The sequence below is a fragment of the Chlorocebus sabaeus genome, chromosome 23, assembly GCF_047675955.1.
Source record: "Chlorocebus sabaeus isolate Y175 chromosome 23, mChlSab1.0.hap1, whole genome shotgun sequence".
Classification (NCBI taxonomy): domain Eukaryota; kingdom Metazoa; phylum Chordata; class Mammalia; order Primates; family Cercopithecidae; genus Chlorocebus; species Chlorocebus sabaeus.
The window spans coordinates 33,556,973-33,574,080 of NC_132926.1; the positions used below are offsets into that span (position 1 = coordinate 33,556,973).

Sequence of the window (17,108 nt, forward strand, 5' to 3'; positions counted from 1 at the left end):
TACTAAGAGTTGTCAAAGTAAATTGTGTCCCCAGAGACATTTAAAAGCAATTTGATCACACATTTGCACATGGCTGCAGTGGGAGAAGCTGGTGGCTGGTCTACAAAAGTGGATTTTAATGGAGTTTTATGAGCAATACTTTTGAAATGTTTTGCATAAGAAATTACTTTGTAAATATCCTTGCTTCATTTTAGTTAATCCTGGCCATCTGGAACTTCACTCATCATTTGAACATTCATTTAACTACTTTGTAAAAGTTTTCTGGTTAAGGAAGAATGGGAGATACCCAATGGAAGGCTGGAGAACATATCTTGCTGATTCATGTATTCCTGAGATGAGACAATTACTTTTCCTGTTCAACACTGTCCACCTAGCATATGAATCAACATCTCCTTCTCTTGACTTTGTTTTAATTCAGCTTCTTTAGTAAAGCACGCAGCAATGTTGATTATGATGGACGTTTTCCAGCTTAAAAATCTTTTGGTAACTCCTCCTACCCTAATATTCAAAACCTCTAAGACAATGGTTCTCGAAGTGTGCTCTCCAATCCACTAGCAACAGCATCACCTGGGAACATATCAAAAATACAAATTATTTGGCCCCACTCCAGACCTACCAGCAATCTGTGTTTCAACAAATCCTCTAAGTGATTCTGACAGATGATACAATTTGAGAACCACTGCTCTGAGACGTGCCCCAGTCAGTCATTTTAGGCTTATTTTTGTCTACTTCCTTGTGAACACCCTACAATTTCATGAACTTTACTCTTATGTTTATAGGGATATATGGATATAGGAATATACATTTATGGGTATGTATTTCATATATATAATTGCTCTCTTCAAGCCTTTTTATGCCGTCTACAGCACCTAGATTACCCTTTCTTATCCACCATCCTGACCTAGTCTCTAACATTTGACTTAAAAAACCACTATTGAAGAAAGTCTTTCCCCATCCCTCTACTAGATATGCCTGTTCACATCTCCAAAATTTGGTAACATATTTTTATGGAATTTATTGTACTTGGTAGTGATTGAGAGTTTATCATTTTTTAAAAATCCAGTTTGTCAGTGTCCAAAATATATCTGGCATTGTACTAGTGATCATGGACACAAAGCAGAACAAGGCAAACATTGCTGCCCTCATGGAGCTTATACATCAGTTGGGGGACAGTTTTCTCACCTCCTGTCCTAGATCATTTTCTTTTTGAGAGGCACAGGTGTCCTGTGCTTCTGGGTATCCCCTAGGCTATATTGAGTTATGGTGAGCAAAGTGGAAGGCAATGCAGTGGTTTTTGGTCCATATAGGATGCACCAGAACATAGTGCTGTCCATGTGGCACCCCACTCTTAAGAGATAGTGACATGCTATAGTACATGTAGAGGACAAGGAGCTCCACTCCTGCTATTGGTGAAAATCTCCTTATCTAAACCAGGGGTCCTCAATCTCAGCACTACTGACATAGACCAGTATTGTTATTGGTGCACTGTATGATGTTGAGCAGAATTCCTGACCTCTACCCACTGGCTGCCAGTAGCATTTCCTTCCCAATTGCGACGACAACAACAACAAAGTCTCCAGACATTGTCAAATGTCTCCTGGTGAGCAAAGTCACCCCTGGTTGAGAGCAATAAGGAATTTTTTACCTGCAGAAAATAAGACTTCAGAGGGATGTAAAAGCTCTCTTTAGATGTCTCTAGAACCACTATGCAGAAAAAGAATTAGGTAGAAATTTAAATTAAGCCAGAGGGAAAAACTGGAAGTTACCAAAAATTGATTTTTAGAGGAAACTTTCTTAACTTTAGGATGCCCTTAAGTTTAGAATGTACTGCAGTAGGACCTGGTGAGTTCCAAATCCCTAGAAAAATTAAGCAGATTTGGGTACACACTTCATTTCAGAGGGGATGTATTTGCCCATTTTCACACTGCTGGTAAAGACATACCGAAGACTGGGCAATTTGCAAAAGAAAGAGGTTTAATGGACTCACAATTCCACATGACTGGGAGGCCTCACAATCATGGAAGAAGGGGAAAGGCACACCTCACATGGTGGCAGACAGTAGAAGAGAGCTTGTACAGGGAAACTCCCCTTTATAAAACCATCAGATATTTTGAGACCCACTCACCATCATGAGCATGGGGAACACCCACCCAGTGATTAAACCACCTCCAACTGGGTTCCTCCCACAACACATGGGAATTGTGGGAGCCACAATACAAGATGAGGTTTGAGTGGAGACACAGCCAAACCATATCCTTCCACTCCTGGCTTCTCCCAAATCTCATGTCCTCACATTTAAAAACCAATAATACCTTCCCAGCAGTTCCTCAAAAGTCTTAATTCATTTCAGTATTAAATCAGAAGTCCACAGTCCAATGGCTCCTCTGAGACAAGGCAAGTCCCTTCTGTCTATGAGCCTGTAAAATCAAAAGCAAGTTAATTACTTTCTAGATACAATGAGGGTACAGGCATTAGGTAAATACAATCATTCCAAATGGAAGAAATTGACCAAAGCAAAGGGGCTACAGGCCCCATGCAAATCTGAAATCCAGCGGGGCAGTAAAATCTTAAAGCTCCCAAATGATCTCCTTTGAATCCATGTCTCACATCCAGGTCATGCTGATGCAAGAGGTAGGTTCCCATGGTCTTGGGCAGCTCCACTCCTGTGGCTTTGCAAGGTACAGACTTCCTCCCATCTGCTTTCACAGGCTGGCATTGAGTGTCTGTGGCTTTTCAAGGTGCATGGTGCAAGCTGTTGGTGAGTCCACAGTTTTGGGGTCTGGGGATGGTGGCCCTCTTCTCACAGTACTACTAGGTGGAGCCCCAGTAGGGACTCTGCACAGGGGCTCCAACCTGACTTTTCCCATCTGTAGTGCTCTAGCAGAAGTTCTGTATGAGGGCCCTGCCTTTGCAGCAAACGTCTGCCTGGGCATTCAGTTATTTCCATACATCCTCTGTAATCTAGGTGGAGGTTTCCAAACCTTAATTCTTGACTTACTGTGCATTTGCAGGCTTAACAACACATGGAAGCACCCTCTGAAGCCATGGCCCAAGCTCTATGTTGGCCCCTTTTGGCCATGCCTGGAGTGGCTGGGACACACGGCACCAAGTCCCTAGGCTGCACACAGCACAGAGACCCTGGGCCTGGCTCACAAAACCTTTTTTTTTTCTCTTAGACTTCCAGACCTGTGATAGGAGGAGCTGCCATGTAGACCTCTAACATGGCCTGGAGACTTTTCCCCATTGTCTTGGGGATTAACATTCAGCTTCTTGTTACTTATGCAAATTTCTGCAGCCAGCTTGAATTTCTCCTCAGAAAATGGGATTTTCTTTTCTATTGTATTGTCAGGTTGCAAATTTTCCAAAATGTTATGCTCTGCTTTCCTTATAAAACTAAAGCACCCAAGTCACCTCTTGAATGCTTTGCTGCTTAGAAATTTCTTCCACCAAATACCCGAAATCATCTCTCTCAAGTTCAAAGTTCCACAAATCTCTAAGGCAGCAGTGAAATGCCACCAGTCTCTTTGCTAAATCGTAACAATAGCCACCTTTGCTCCAGTTCCCAACAAGTTTCTCGTCTCTGTCTGAGACCACCTCAGCCTGGATTTTGCTGTCTATATCATTATCAGCATTTCAGTCAAAGCCATTCAGCAAGTCTTAAGAAAGTTCCAAACTTTCTCGCATCGTCCTGTCTTCTTTTGAGACTTCCAAACTGTTCCAACCTCTGCCTATTACTCAGTTCCAAAATCACTTTCACATTTTTGGGTATCTTTTCATCATCACCCCACTCCTGGTACCAATTTACTGTATTAGTCCATTTTCATGCTGCTGATAAAGACATACCCAAGACTGGGCAATGGACTGGTTCAATGGACTCACAGTTCAATGTGGATGGGGAAGCCTCACATTCATGGTAGGTGAAAGCCATGTCTCACATGGCAGCAGACTAGAGAAGAGAGATTGTGCAGGGAAATTCCCTTTATAAAACCATTAGATCTTGTGAGACCCATTCACCATCATGAGAACAACATGAGAAAGACTCACCCCCATGATTCAACTACCTCCCACTGGGTCCCTCCCACAACACCTGGGAATTGTGGGAGCCACAGTCCAAGATGAGATTTGTGGGGGTACACAGCCAAACTGTATCAGAGGACTTGAAGATTTCATGATTCTCAGCATCCTTCAAGTTCTGAGATTCAGTATTTTCAAGTTCTGATTGTTTCCAAAGTGTCTTTTCAATGGAAGAGGCAGTTAAGTGAAATGATGGGAGGTTTATGTCCTGGCTCTTGAGTCAGGCTGCCTAGGCTAGATGCCAGCTCAGTTCTTACCACCTGTGAGACTGGGCAAATTTCGAATACTCCTGTGCTTCCCTTTCCTCATCTGTGAAATGGATATATTTATAGTTCCTGTCTCAAAAGTGTTAGGTTGGTGCAAAATAATCATGATTTTTGCCATTATTCTTGATGGCAAAAACCACCATTACTTTTGCACCAATCTAATAGTTGTGAGGATTAAATGAGATCAAATGGGCAGAGCCCTTGTTCAGTAAATAAATAGTAGCTATTATTATCAAATCAGCCAGTGCATTTTCGCCTTACCTCCCTCCAAAGAACTTGCAAATTTAATTAGCTAATTCTGTCTGGTGGTGGTGTTTATGTGTTGCAGGAGTAGTTCATGACAGGTCAGTTTTCTTTCTGTTATTAACAGGGACATTGTAATCCAAATATAGGAATTGAAAATCGGCCACAACATATAAAAGTCAAGTTATCAGATTTATGTCTAGTCTTATCTACAGACAAATATTAAAATTTTAAGGAAGCACCATTAGTTAACACTAGAACTCAATTTTTATTAATCCCTTTATTCAGTGGTGTTTGTTTCCCCTACTTAATTTGCATTCTTGAGTCTGGCCTTCAGAGGATGTTTACTTTTCTAGATTTTTTCCTTGAAAGCAAAGATCAGAAAGACATTGGAAGGATATGAGGTCACTTATTTAGGGCTGCTGCCTCAAGGGTGCCAGGCCTTGGTGTGACTATTGAGCACATAAAGTTAAGTGGATGCTGGAATTTGAGCTCTAAATAAGAACCTTATATTCTATACTCAATCCCACTCAAAAATCAAATCATGTTTACTGTAAGACAGAGGACCAGATTGAAGAAGATGTAGAGGTCAAAATGCAAGTAAAACATATACCTAGACATAATTCAGTATTTTTCTTATTCATATCCTCACTTGTCACTAACAATTTACCTAACCTAATTTAAATTTAAGTAAAATAAAATTTTTTTCCCCCTTTACTTATTAATAATTTTAAAAAGGAGATAAGGGATTCTTCCTACCCTTGCCTAACCACTCCAGATCCTGCAAGAGCAACTTTCTACATCTGTGTTTGGGCGTGTTTCTATGTATTCCACCTTAGCCCCCTACAGGATGGGCTGGCTGTCCAGGCACTTTGTTTCTGGCATGCATTTTCCAAGGAACTGAATATATACGTAAAATGTGTAAGGGGACCAGGTTTGGTGGCTCATGTCTGTAATCACAGCACTTTGGGAGACCAAGGCGGGTAGATCACTTGAGGCCAGGAATTCAAGACAAGCCTAGCCAACATGGTGAAACCCTGTCCCTGCTAAAAATACAAAAATTAGCTGGGTGTCGTTGTGCACACCTGTAGTTCCAGCTACTCAGAGAGCTAGGCAGGAGAATCAATTGAACCCGGGAGGCGGAGGTTACAGTGAGCCAAGATCACATAAGCGCAACAGCCTGGGACAGACAGAACAAGATTCTGTCTCAAATTTAAAAAATGTGTAAGGGATTGGTAAAATGTGTACTATATTCACAGTATCCTCCTTTAAGTTGAATTTTAAAAGGAAGCCTGTTACTACTATTTAATTCTATGTAGCAGCAGCTCCTAGAAATCTAGGGTGAAGCAAATTAAAGCATAGAACATTTGGACAGCAGAATGTAGGACAATATTATTGTTCATTATGTCAAGGGAAACTGGCAGTAGCCCTGGCCAAGCTAGATTTAGAAAGAAAGGCTTTCATAAAAATTTTATGAGCACCAATATAACCATACATTCTAAAGCCCTCTTCTGTAAATTCTATTATTTTCCCAACATAACCTTCTAAACATCCACATCCATTTATGGAAATCAAATAATTTTCTCAGGTAAAACACCCTGCTTTCTCAAACATACTTTTTATCCTGCATGATATTATTTATTTATGTAAAAGATTTTAAATTTTATGGTTACATGATAGTTGTACATACTTATGGGGTACATGGGATATTTTGATACAAGCATGCAATGTGTAGTGATCAAATCAGGGTAGTTGGGGTACCCATCACCTCAAACATTTACCATTTCTTTGTGTTGAGAGCATTCCAAATCTACTCCTCTAGCTATTTTGAAAGATACAATAAATGATTGTTAACTACAGTCACCCAATTATGCCGCCCAAATACTAGATCTTATTCCCACTATCTAATTGTATTTTTGTAAGCAGTCACTGACCCCTCTTCATACTCCCCCTACATACTACCCCTCCCAGCCTGTGGTAACTGTCATTCTACGCTTTACCTCCATGAGATCAATTTTCTTAGCTCCCTCACATGAGTGACAACATGCAATATTTGCCCTTCTGTGCCTGGCTTATTCACTTAACATAATGTCTTCCAGTTCCATCCATGCTGCTGGAAATGACAGAGTTTTATTTGTTTTATGGCGGAATAATATGCCATCATGTGTATATACCACATTTTCTATATTAATTTATCCACTGATAAATGCTTAGGTTGGTTCCATACCTTGGTTGTGGTGAATAGTGCCCTGCAGGATACTTAGTTTGGCCTTGTGTTTTTGAACTTTTGGATTTTTGTGACACTGGAGATCCAACCAAAATTTCTGAAATCTGCTCTTGGTAACATCTCAGCACCTGGTTCTAAACCTCAAAAATTATATTGATTACACAACAACGATAGGGCAGAATTCATTCTTCATTTATCTCTCTATTGCCTTTTTAGAAGAAAGGATGCCAAAACTTGAGCTACGATCTGAAAGTATATTGAATGAAACAAAAGACATTCTTACTTAGAAAAAAAGTATACTATGAAAGATATATCTGGTATTCAAGCCAGTTTTACTGCTCTGTGTGAGGCAGGATACTTTACTTGCAAGCAACAGATTGCTGTTAGCCAACTGTATTAGTTTGCTAAAGCTGTCATAACAGGTACCACAAACTGGATGGCTTAGAACAATATACACTTATTGTCTCACTGTTCTAAAGGCTAGAAGTCTGAAATAAAGGTATCAGCAGGGCCGTTATCCCTCTGGAACATGTAGGGGAAGGATCCTTTCTTGCCTCTTTCTGGCTTCTGCTGGTTGCTGGCAACTTTACGTGTTCTTTGGCTTATGGACACATCACTCCAATCTTCCATCTTCTCATGGCCACCTTCCTACTGTGCATATCAGTTTCTGTGTCAAAATTTTTATTTTCATAAGGACATCAGTCACATTGGATTCAGGATCACCCTGAAGACCTCATTTTAATTTGATTGGCTCTTGTAAAACCCTGTGTCTAAATAAGGTCACATTCCAAGGTTACTGGGAGTTGGGACTTCAGCATATCTTTTGGAAGAGGAAGGACATAATTCAACCCATGACACCAGCTTAAGCAGAAAGAGAATGTATTGGAAATATATGAGGTAGTTTATTTAAAGAGAGAGCTAAGGAGTGAGGACTTGATGGGTAAGAGCATGCTGCAAAGAATCCAAGGAGCAAGAATGAATCCCAGCCCTGCCAGGGGGCTGCTGCTGGGATAAAGGGCCCTCTGCTAACTTACCCACCTTGCATCCCTCTGCAGGACATTGAGTCCCAGGAGAAAGTCTGATCATGTGACTCCTAGGCTAGAAAAGTCAGAGCCCCATCATTTGTTTTCCCAACAACACTATAGCAACAGCAAAGAGATAACTCCCGAAGGATTTGAAGTGCTAATAACAAGAGAAAGGAGGAAGGATGTTAAACGGAAAGAAACTTGCCCCCTAACGGGAAATCAAGAAGGAAACAAAATTTGAAAAAAAAAAAAGTATATTTCATCCACTTCAAATTCATCATTAATTGTATGTTATTATTAACATACAATATCTGATGATTATGAATATCACCATTCAGAAAATTTTGCTACTCGTTTATAATTTGCCTTTCTTGTAAGCCAACAGTATGGAGGGAATCCAGCTAATCATGATTCTTTCAACGATTGAGTTATCTTTAGTTTGATTTTGTGGCCATGCCAGAATTTTAATGGAGACAATGGTTTTTCTGAGCAAGCCACTCTCCCATTCTTTGACCTGTTGTTTCTTGCACTCTGGCCCACATCTGGACACCCCACCAAGCTTGCCAGCTACAAGGAGCTCTTGGCACAATGCGGTCAGCTGCTCCTCAATGCCTTGTAGAAAAGGGGATATTTCTCCTCTCCCTGCTCCTGAGACACCTGCTCCTCATGCTCCAACACTGGGCTCTTCTCATTCCACCCTCTCTCAACCCAACCTACTACCACCTCTTCAAAGAATATAGCCATTGTTATGTTAGTTATGCTTTGAATTAAGAAAAGAAAAGAAGAGGTGGGAAAAATTAACAAACTGAACTGCATAAAATGAGGGGTGTATGGGGGTGGTTCATCATTAAAAGGTATAAAACCTTAAAGAATAGACTTAGCCTCCAGGCTCTTTTTGCATTTATATTTTGTACTCTCCCAAAGAGAAATAAATGATAGATCTACTGTAGCATTCTGCCTATTGTGAAATTCCATGCCATGCCTTGGCATGGAAGAGGTGATCTCCAAGGCCAGAATAACATGAAGGAATGGTCTAGAAGTTAGAGGCCAGACTGTTGAATGGGCAGGTTGTACCTCTGTCTGGAGGCAGGAAGAAAGCTAGTATCAGGCAGAACATGGAATCAAAAGAGAGTGAGCAGTGAGTCCCATGAGAGAGGTCAGACCCTAATAAATGAAAGTGGGGTGGTCTCATCCAATAGATAGGAAATGATGGAGCGGGAAATATTCAAAATTTTACGTTCTTGTATCCCAGAAACAGTTAAGTGGTTTATCCCAAACGTGATGCATGCCAATTCTGTTCATGATTCATTGGTCAGGACCAGTCACTTGGTCCTACCCAGCCATAACGAGGCCAAGAAGTGTACACGTTTGGAAGGGAAACTTAGTATCCTTAGCAAAGAACAGTAATAACACACTTGTCAACATGCAAGCTCCAGGTTGTTCACCAACAGGCTCTGATTCAGGAGATCCTTGGGATCTGCATTTTAAAAAGACTTCCTCAGGTGAGTTTGATTCAGCAAGGCAGTGATGGAGGGATGGAGGGGAATCCTTGAACCACAATTTAAAAAAACCAAAAAACAAAAAAACACTGACTTAGAGCTTCACTTCCATGTAGGCAGGTGATCAAAGGTAAGGGGACAAATCTGAGATACAGTGGTTAGAGCCCAGATGTAGAGGATGCTTGGGTCACCTCAAGTTCTAATCAAATAGATTACAGTTGCCTGGACACTGAGGCCCAGAGGGCTGGGCAGAAGCTCCTCAATGCACAGGCATCGGGATAGTGTTGGAACAGTGCCAGAAATAGAAAAGACCTTCTGGTGTGTGTGGAGCTCCTCCAGATATTGGGAGATGGAGAGGACTGTGGGGCCAACTGTAGGCAGTGATTCTCAGATGTGATCCAAAGCATATATTGATATTATTATTAACAGAAACTCACAGGTCAGTATATCGTATTGTATCATATAATCAATTTTTCTTTCCTCTGTTCTTTTCTCCCTTCTCTCTTCCTTCTTTGTCCCTTCGTCTGTCACTTGCTGTCCTCTTTTTACCCTTTATTCTTTCTTTTCTTCTTTCCTTATTTTATTCTCTACTTCCCCTTCAACTCTTCTCCTCAATGTTTGCTCTTCTCTGTCCCTTGCTCCATCCCCTCTTCCTCCCCTCTTCTCTCTCATGTATTCTCCTCTCTCCCTCCCATTCCTCCTTGCCCATTCCTATGCTCTGCCCTCTATTCTCTCTCCAGGTATTACGCCATCTGCTGCCAGCCTTTGGTCTATAGGAACAAGATGACCCCTCTGCGCATTGCATTAATGCTGGGAGGCTGCTGGGTCATCCCCACATTTATTTCTTTTCTCCCTATAATGCAAGGCTGGAATAACATTGGCATAATTGATTTGGTGAGTATCCACATAGACCCCACTGGTTTACTGTCTGATTAACTTTGCATGGGATTCCTAAGTGAATAAATAATATTAGGTTGAGTATTCTAAGAATCTGATAGTGGTCTGGGTGATAATTAAAAAAAAAAAAAAAAAAGCGAACACTTTTGAATGCATACTGACAAAAATCCTCTCCTTAACCCAACTTTAGTCAGACTTTTCTGAATCCTTGTCCCATCTAGGTCTTGACTTTTGGACTTCTATGCGTGTTTTTGCATAGCCCAATCTTCGCAAGAATCTTGCTAAGTTGGTTTAGCCAGAATCCCCCACCCTCAATATTTGATTGGGTTCTTCATCCTCCGCCAGATCTCCCAGGTGATTTATGATCACCTTGGCCTGTCTTCAGCAAGAGCCCTGCTAGGTTTGTTTAGCCAGAATCCTCTCTTACTCCTGATGTTTCCTATTGGTAATTTTCCATCCACTGACCCCCACTCACCATGTTTTCCACTCACCATAAATTTCTACTTTCCCTTGTTCTATTTCAATCTCTCCCTTCTACTACAAAACCCCTTCACAGTAGTCGCTATAACCTATGTTGATAGTCCTGAATAAAGTCTGCTTTACTGCTTTAACAAATGTCACGAATAATTTTTTCTTTAACATAGCTGTATGCCAGAGTATGCTAAATACTTTATATACAATCTTGAAAACCTCCTTGTGTGGAAAGTATAGTTATTTTCCCCATTTCTCAGATGAGAAAACCCAGGCTCACAAGCTTATGTAGGTTAAGGTTCAGTAACATGCCCAATGTCACACAGCTTGTAAATAACTGGACAAGTATTCCAAGCTTAGACTCCAGGGCCTGAGGCATGTCATTTGCCCCAAAAGGTCTTTATTCCATTTTATGTGGAGAGTCTATAAGGCTTATGCACTAGTCCATTTTTACACTGCTGATAAAGACAAACCCCCAGATTGGGTCATTTATAAAGAAAAAGAGGCTTAATGGACCCACAGTTCCACATGCCTGGGGAGGCCTCACAATCACGGTGGAAGGCAAAAGGCACATCTTACATGGCTGCAGACAAGACAGAATGAGAGCCAAGCAAAGGGAGTTTCTTATTATAAAACCATCAGATCTCGTGAGACATATTCACTACCATGAGAAAAGTATGGGAGAAACCACCCCATAATTCAATTATCTCCCACCATGTCTCTCCCACAACACGTAAGAATTATGGGATCTACAATTCAAGATGAGATTTGGGTGGGGACACAGCCAAACCATATCAGCTGACATGGACCTGAAGAAAATATATCATGTGGGTAGAGGCTGCTGGGGAATGACGAGACCTCCAGGCTAGAAGTTGAGAGAACTTAGCCCTGAGCCCAGTTCTGAACTGTCTCACTTGGTGAAGCACTGTGATGAGAAGATCCATTCGTTCTCAATGGAGAAGAAGGTCTACCAGGGATCTAGGAGGCCATGCAACATATGCCAGGCATTATTCCAATCCCTGTGTATTGGTTCTCCAGATAAACGTAACTAATGGGTGGGTGTGTGTGTCTGTGTGTGTGTGTGTGTGTGTGTGTGTGTGTAGAGAGAGAGAGAGAGAAAGAGAGAGATACTGTAAGGAACTGGCTCATGTGATTATGGAGGTTTACCAGTACAAAGATCTGCAGTCAGCAAGCTAGAGTCCCAGGAGAGCCAATAATGTAGTTCCTGTCCAAATGCAGGGACACTAGAGCCCCAGCAGAGCCAATGTTTTAGTTTGAGTCCAAAGGCAGGAAAAAACTGATATCACAGCTTGAAGGCAGTAAGGCAGCATGAGTTCCCTGCTATTCAAGCCTTCAATGGATTGCATGAAGTTCACCTACATTGGTGGCAGGTGATTGGTGATTGGCAGTCTACTGATTCAAATGTTAATCTCATCCAAAAATTTTCTCATAGACACACCCAGAGTAATGCTTGACTAAATGTGTAGGTACCCCATGCCTGGTCAAGTTAACACATAAAATTAACCATCTCTCTCTGTCTAGATACTAATCTTTAAGAGTCCTCCAGCTTTGCAATACTAAACTTAAAACGAAGATCAAAATCTATGGTCTAGATTCATTAGCAGGGATATATATTCCATAAGGAAGTTGTAAGGCACTTGCTTTAAAATTGGTCCCAGGATACATCGAGTTGTGGGAAGGCTACTACAATCCAGAGGACCTGTACTTTTTTATACATAATGTCTGTCCTTTAATTAAGTCACCAGACCTTGTAAGAAGCAAGACTAAAGGGCCAAAAACCACAAACATAGAAAGACAACGGAAACAGTCTCATAGGCAATCTAGATAATGGAGTAATTAGACAAGGAGCATCTACCAAAAAAAAAAAAAGGGGGAATTTTTGGCAGGGCATGGTGGCTCACACCTGTAATCCCAGCACTTTGGGAGGCTGAGGTGGGCAGATCACAAGGTCAGGAGTTCAAGACCAGCCTGGCCAATATGGTGAAACCCCATCTCTACTAATAATACAAAAATTAGCTGGGCATGGTGGAATGCACCTTTAGTCCCAGCTACTCAGGAGACTGAGGCAGAAGAATTGCTTGAACCCATGAGGCAGAGGTTGCAGTGAGCCGAGATTGTGCCATTGCGCTCCAGCCTGGGTGACAGAGCAAGACTCAGTCTCAAAAAAAAAGGGGATGGGGGAATTGAATGCAAATACTGCAACTAATAAATACACTGAAATAAATAAGTATAATGATAAATTTAATAGTAGATTTGACATATCTGAGAACACCTGTAGTAAACTGGAATTTAGATGATATCATTTTTCATAATGATAAAAATATCAATTCAAGAGGATGTTACACCTTAACCTTGTAATAAAATATTGATTGAAGCACATAGAGATAAATGGATAGAATTTTATTACAGACCAATCTGATATATATGTATATATGTATCATATCAGAATATATGTGTGTGTCCATATATATACTTTTATGTATATGTGTGTATATGTTACATATGTATATATATAAAAAATACAGAAAAGTTCTAACGTCCATATAATTAGTATTCTATTTGAAGAGAGAGAGAATGGGTAGATGTAATATTAGTAGAAATAGTGCCTAAGAATTTTCCAAACAGATAAAAGCCATCAGTCACAGATTCAAGAAACTCCACAAAGCCCCAGCAGGTTAAATAAAGAAGAAAACTATATCTAGAAAATTCATTTTAAAAATTGCTGAAAATCAGAGACAAGTTGATAAACCTCAAAAGTAATTAGAGAAAAACGATAAATTAAATTTAACAGGGAAAAGAAGACTTACAGCTGACCATGTAATAAAATGAAAGCAGTGAGAAGACAATGGAATGACTTGGTGAAAATCTACAACTTAAAATTCCATACCCAGTGAACATATGCTTTAAAAATTAAGATGATATTAAGACAAGATGATTTTCAGGCAAACAAAAACGAAGGGAATTTTTCCACACCAGGTTTTGTGCTGTGACTAAAATGAGAATTTTTCAGTCAAAAAGAAAATAATCCCAGATAGAAGCACCATAACACAGGACAGAGTGCAGAGCACTGGAAATGATAAATATGTGGATAGTGTAAGAGAACATTGACTATTAAAATAACAATAACATTAATGTCTTGTGGGTTTTCAAATATATGTAGGATTAAAATGCATGAAAACAATAGCATAAAAGGCAGGTGTGGGGCAGGTAAATGGAGACGGACTGTTTGGGATCTTTGCATGCCAAGGAAATGGCAAATGTATGAAATAGATTGTAATGAGTTGTAGCCACTAAAATAAAGATAATAAAAGAATATATATTCAATAAGCTAATAGAAAGAGAGAGGTAATGTGTTAATATAAACAGGTATTATTCTGAAAATAAGCAATAAATATAGAAACAAGGAAAGAAGAAACAGAAAAGGTTAATAGGTAACAGTAAGATCATAGACAAACCTAAATGAATTTGTAATTGTATTAAATATTAAATTATTTAAAGAATAGATGCTAAAAGACAAAGTTGTCAGACTGCATCAAACAAAATACAAATATATGCTGCTTTTAAGAGAGCACCGTTAAAAATAAAGTGACAGAAAATTTGAAAATAAAATAATAGAAATACATACACTATGCAAGTGACAATTCAAAGAAAGCTGGTGTTACTCTACTGTTATAAGTGATAGAATAAAATTTAAAGAAAGTAATATTTCTTGAGGTAGAAATATTTTATGATGATAAAAATATGAATTCAAGAGGATGATACATGATAACCTTATAATAGTCTATAAAACAAGATGCTGAATATGTACAGGAATAAAACAGCATGTTTGTGAGTATATCATATAGGTATATATTCTTCATATCTTCATGCATATGTATATTCACACTGGATGCAGATGGATCCCAAGAAGGGTAAGTGACATAGGGTTAAGCAGCTGTCTTCAGTCAAGAGCTATTTCTACAGGTTGATGACTAAGACCTGTCAGCAGACAGTGTTCACAGTTGGTGGAAAAGTCCTTCAATCCTTAAGAAAGTGTGTCACAGGGTCCAGTATAAATATGACGTATTCCAGGAATTGTAATGCAATCAATGTAATCCATTGCATCAGTAAAAGAAAGGGGAGAAAACCCACATGGTCATTTTGTTGCTGCCAAAAATGCTTTGACAAAATTCAATACCCATTCATGATTTTTTTAAAATCTCATCAAACTAAGAATAGAAGGTAATTTCCTTAATCAAGTAGAGGCTGTTGACATACAATTTATAGCAAATATCATACTTAGTAAATTATTGAAGGCTCATCCCCTAAAACTAGGAGTGCAACAAGGTGTCAACTACTCTCATTTTTATTCAAAATCAGATGGGAGGTCCTATCAAGCTCAATAAAGCAAGAGAAAGTGATATTAGGATTGGAAAGAGAAAAAATTGTAACTGCCATTATTTGCAGATCATATGAGTATTTCCTGGAGAAAATTCAAAAGGATGTAAAGATGAAATATTAGTTGACATCTAACTTAGCAAAGTTGCTGAATACACAGCCAGCTTGCAATAAAAAGCCTTACCATGTTCTGCCTATTAGCAACAATTAGGAACAACAATTTTAACGTGGTACCATTTACAAAAGAATAAAAACATAAAACACTTAGAAACAAATCTAACAAAAGATGTTTAAGACACAAAGAAAATTATAAAATTAAAAAGTATTATTGAAATATACTTAAAAAGACAAAGGGAAGGAATTACCATGTTAGTTAATTCGAAGACTTAACATTGTAAAGATGTCAGTTTCCCTTGATCATTTTACTCTCAGTCCAATCAAAATTCTAGATTTTTACAGAAACTGAGACATTAATTTAAATGTTCTATGGAAATACTGAGATAAAAGATTATCCAAGAGTCTTCAAGAAAAGAAACCACAGTTCAAAGACTTTTATAACCAGATGTCTAAGAAGTTATAGAAGTTAAAACAGTATGTGCAGAGAGAGACAACTCAAGAGAACAAATAGGAAATCCAAACGTGGAGCCATATGCATATACAGTCCCCTGATTTGTGACCAAGGTTACACCGCAGTGCAACTAGGAAAAGATAATCCATTCAATACATGCTGCAGGGGTCAATTGAATATCCATATCTTGTATATCATACCATACAGAAAAAATAATTTCAGGTGAGTAGAAGAATTAACCGTAAAAACTGGTCAGGCACAGTGGCTCATGCCTGTAATCCCAGCACTTTGGGAGGCTGAGACTGGTTGATAGCTTGAGCCTAGAGTTTGAGACCAGTCTGAGCAACACAATGAAACCCTGTCTTTACAAAAAATATTTTAAAATTAACTGGATGTGGTGGCCCACACCTGTAGTCCCAGCTACTAGGGAAGCTGAGGTGGGAGAACTGCTAGAGCCTGGGAGTCAGAGGTTGTAGTGAGCACAATTGCACTCCAGCCTGGGCAACAGAGCAAGACCCTGTAAAAAAAAAAAAAAAAAAAAAAAAAAAAAGACATAAAAATTAACACAATAATGATATGCTAAGTGATCATGTAAAAGAATGTCTTTACATCTCTTGACAATATCTTTGAGACCGAGTCTTACTCTGTCACCCAGGCTGGAGTGCAGTGGTGTGATCTCAGCTCACTGCAACCTCTGCCTCCTGGGTTCAAGCAATTCTAGGGCCTCAGCCACCCCAGTAGCTTGAATTACAGGTGCCTGCCACCATGCCTGGCTAATTTTTGTATTTTTAATAGAGACAGTGTTTTTCCTTGTTGGCCAGGCTAGTCTTAAACTCCTGGCCTCAAGTGATTTGCCTACCTCAGCCTCACAAGGTGCTGGGATTACAGGTGTAAGCCACCACGCCAGGCCAGTATCTTTATACTTAGGAGTAAACGAAGATTTCAGAAACAAGATACAGAAAGCACTAACCAAAAGTATAAGCTCTTTCAGAACTTCTTTCTATCACAAGATACTAGAGTGAAAAGCCATGCCACAGAGTGATATATTTGCAACACATAAATCTGACAAAGGACATCTAGAATATAAAAGAACTATTATATTAAAAATCAATAAGAAAGAGAGTCACAAGTTAATTTTTAAAATGGGAAAATACCTGAAAAATCAATTCAAAAGAGAGGATATCGAAAGGGCAAAACAGTGATTAACATTATTAGTTTTCAGGAAATGCACAGTAAAACTGCAATAAGAAACTGAAGGGTTATGATGAACTTAAATTTGATTCAAGTTTATTGGATTTAATTTAAAATTACAAAGAAATAGCCAGGACATAGTAAACAGGGAACAAAGATGCAGACAACAGAGCACACTGAGAATTTGAGGCAACTTACTTGGATTGAAACTGAAGATATAGCTGCAAGAATTGGGACTGACAAGATGTA

General features: G+C 39.4%; 1 protein-coding gene across 6 annotated transcripts in view; it reads left to right on the top strand.

Moving 5' to 3' along the window:
* Nucleotides 1-17,108, top strand: part of HTR4 (5-hydroxytryptamine receptor 4) — a 194,295-nt gene that overhangs the window by 116,702 nt on the left and 60,485 nt on the right. For all 6 annotated transcript variants that reach the window (XM_008014919.3, XM_008014918.3, XM_038006202.2 and 3 more), the window contains one exon: nucleotides 10,075-10,228. In XM_008014919.3, the coding sequence (XP_008013110.1) occupies nucleotides 10,075-10,228 (154 nt within the window). The remainder of the gene's footprint in view (nucleotides 1-10,074; nucleotides 10,229-17,108) is intronic.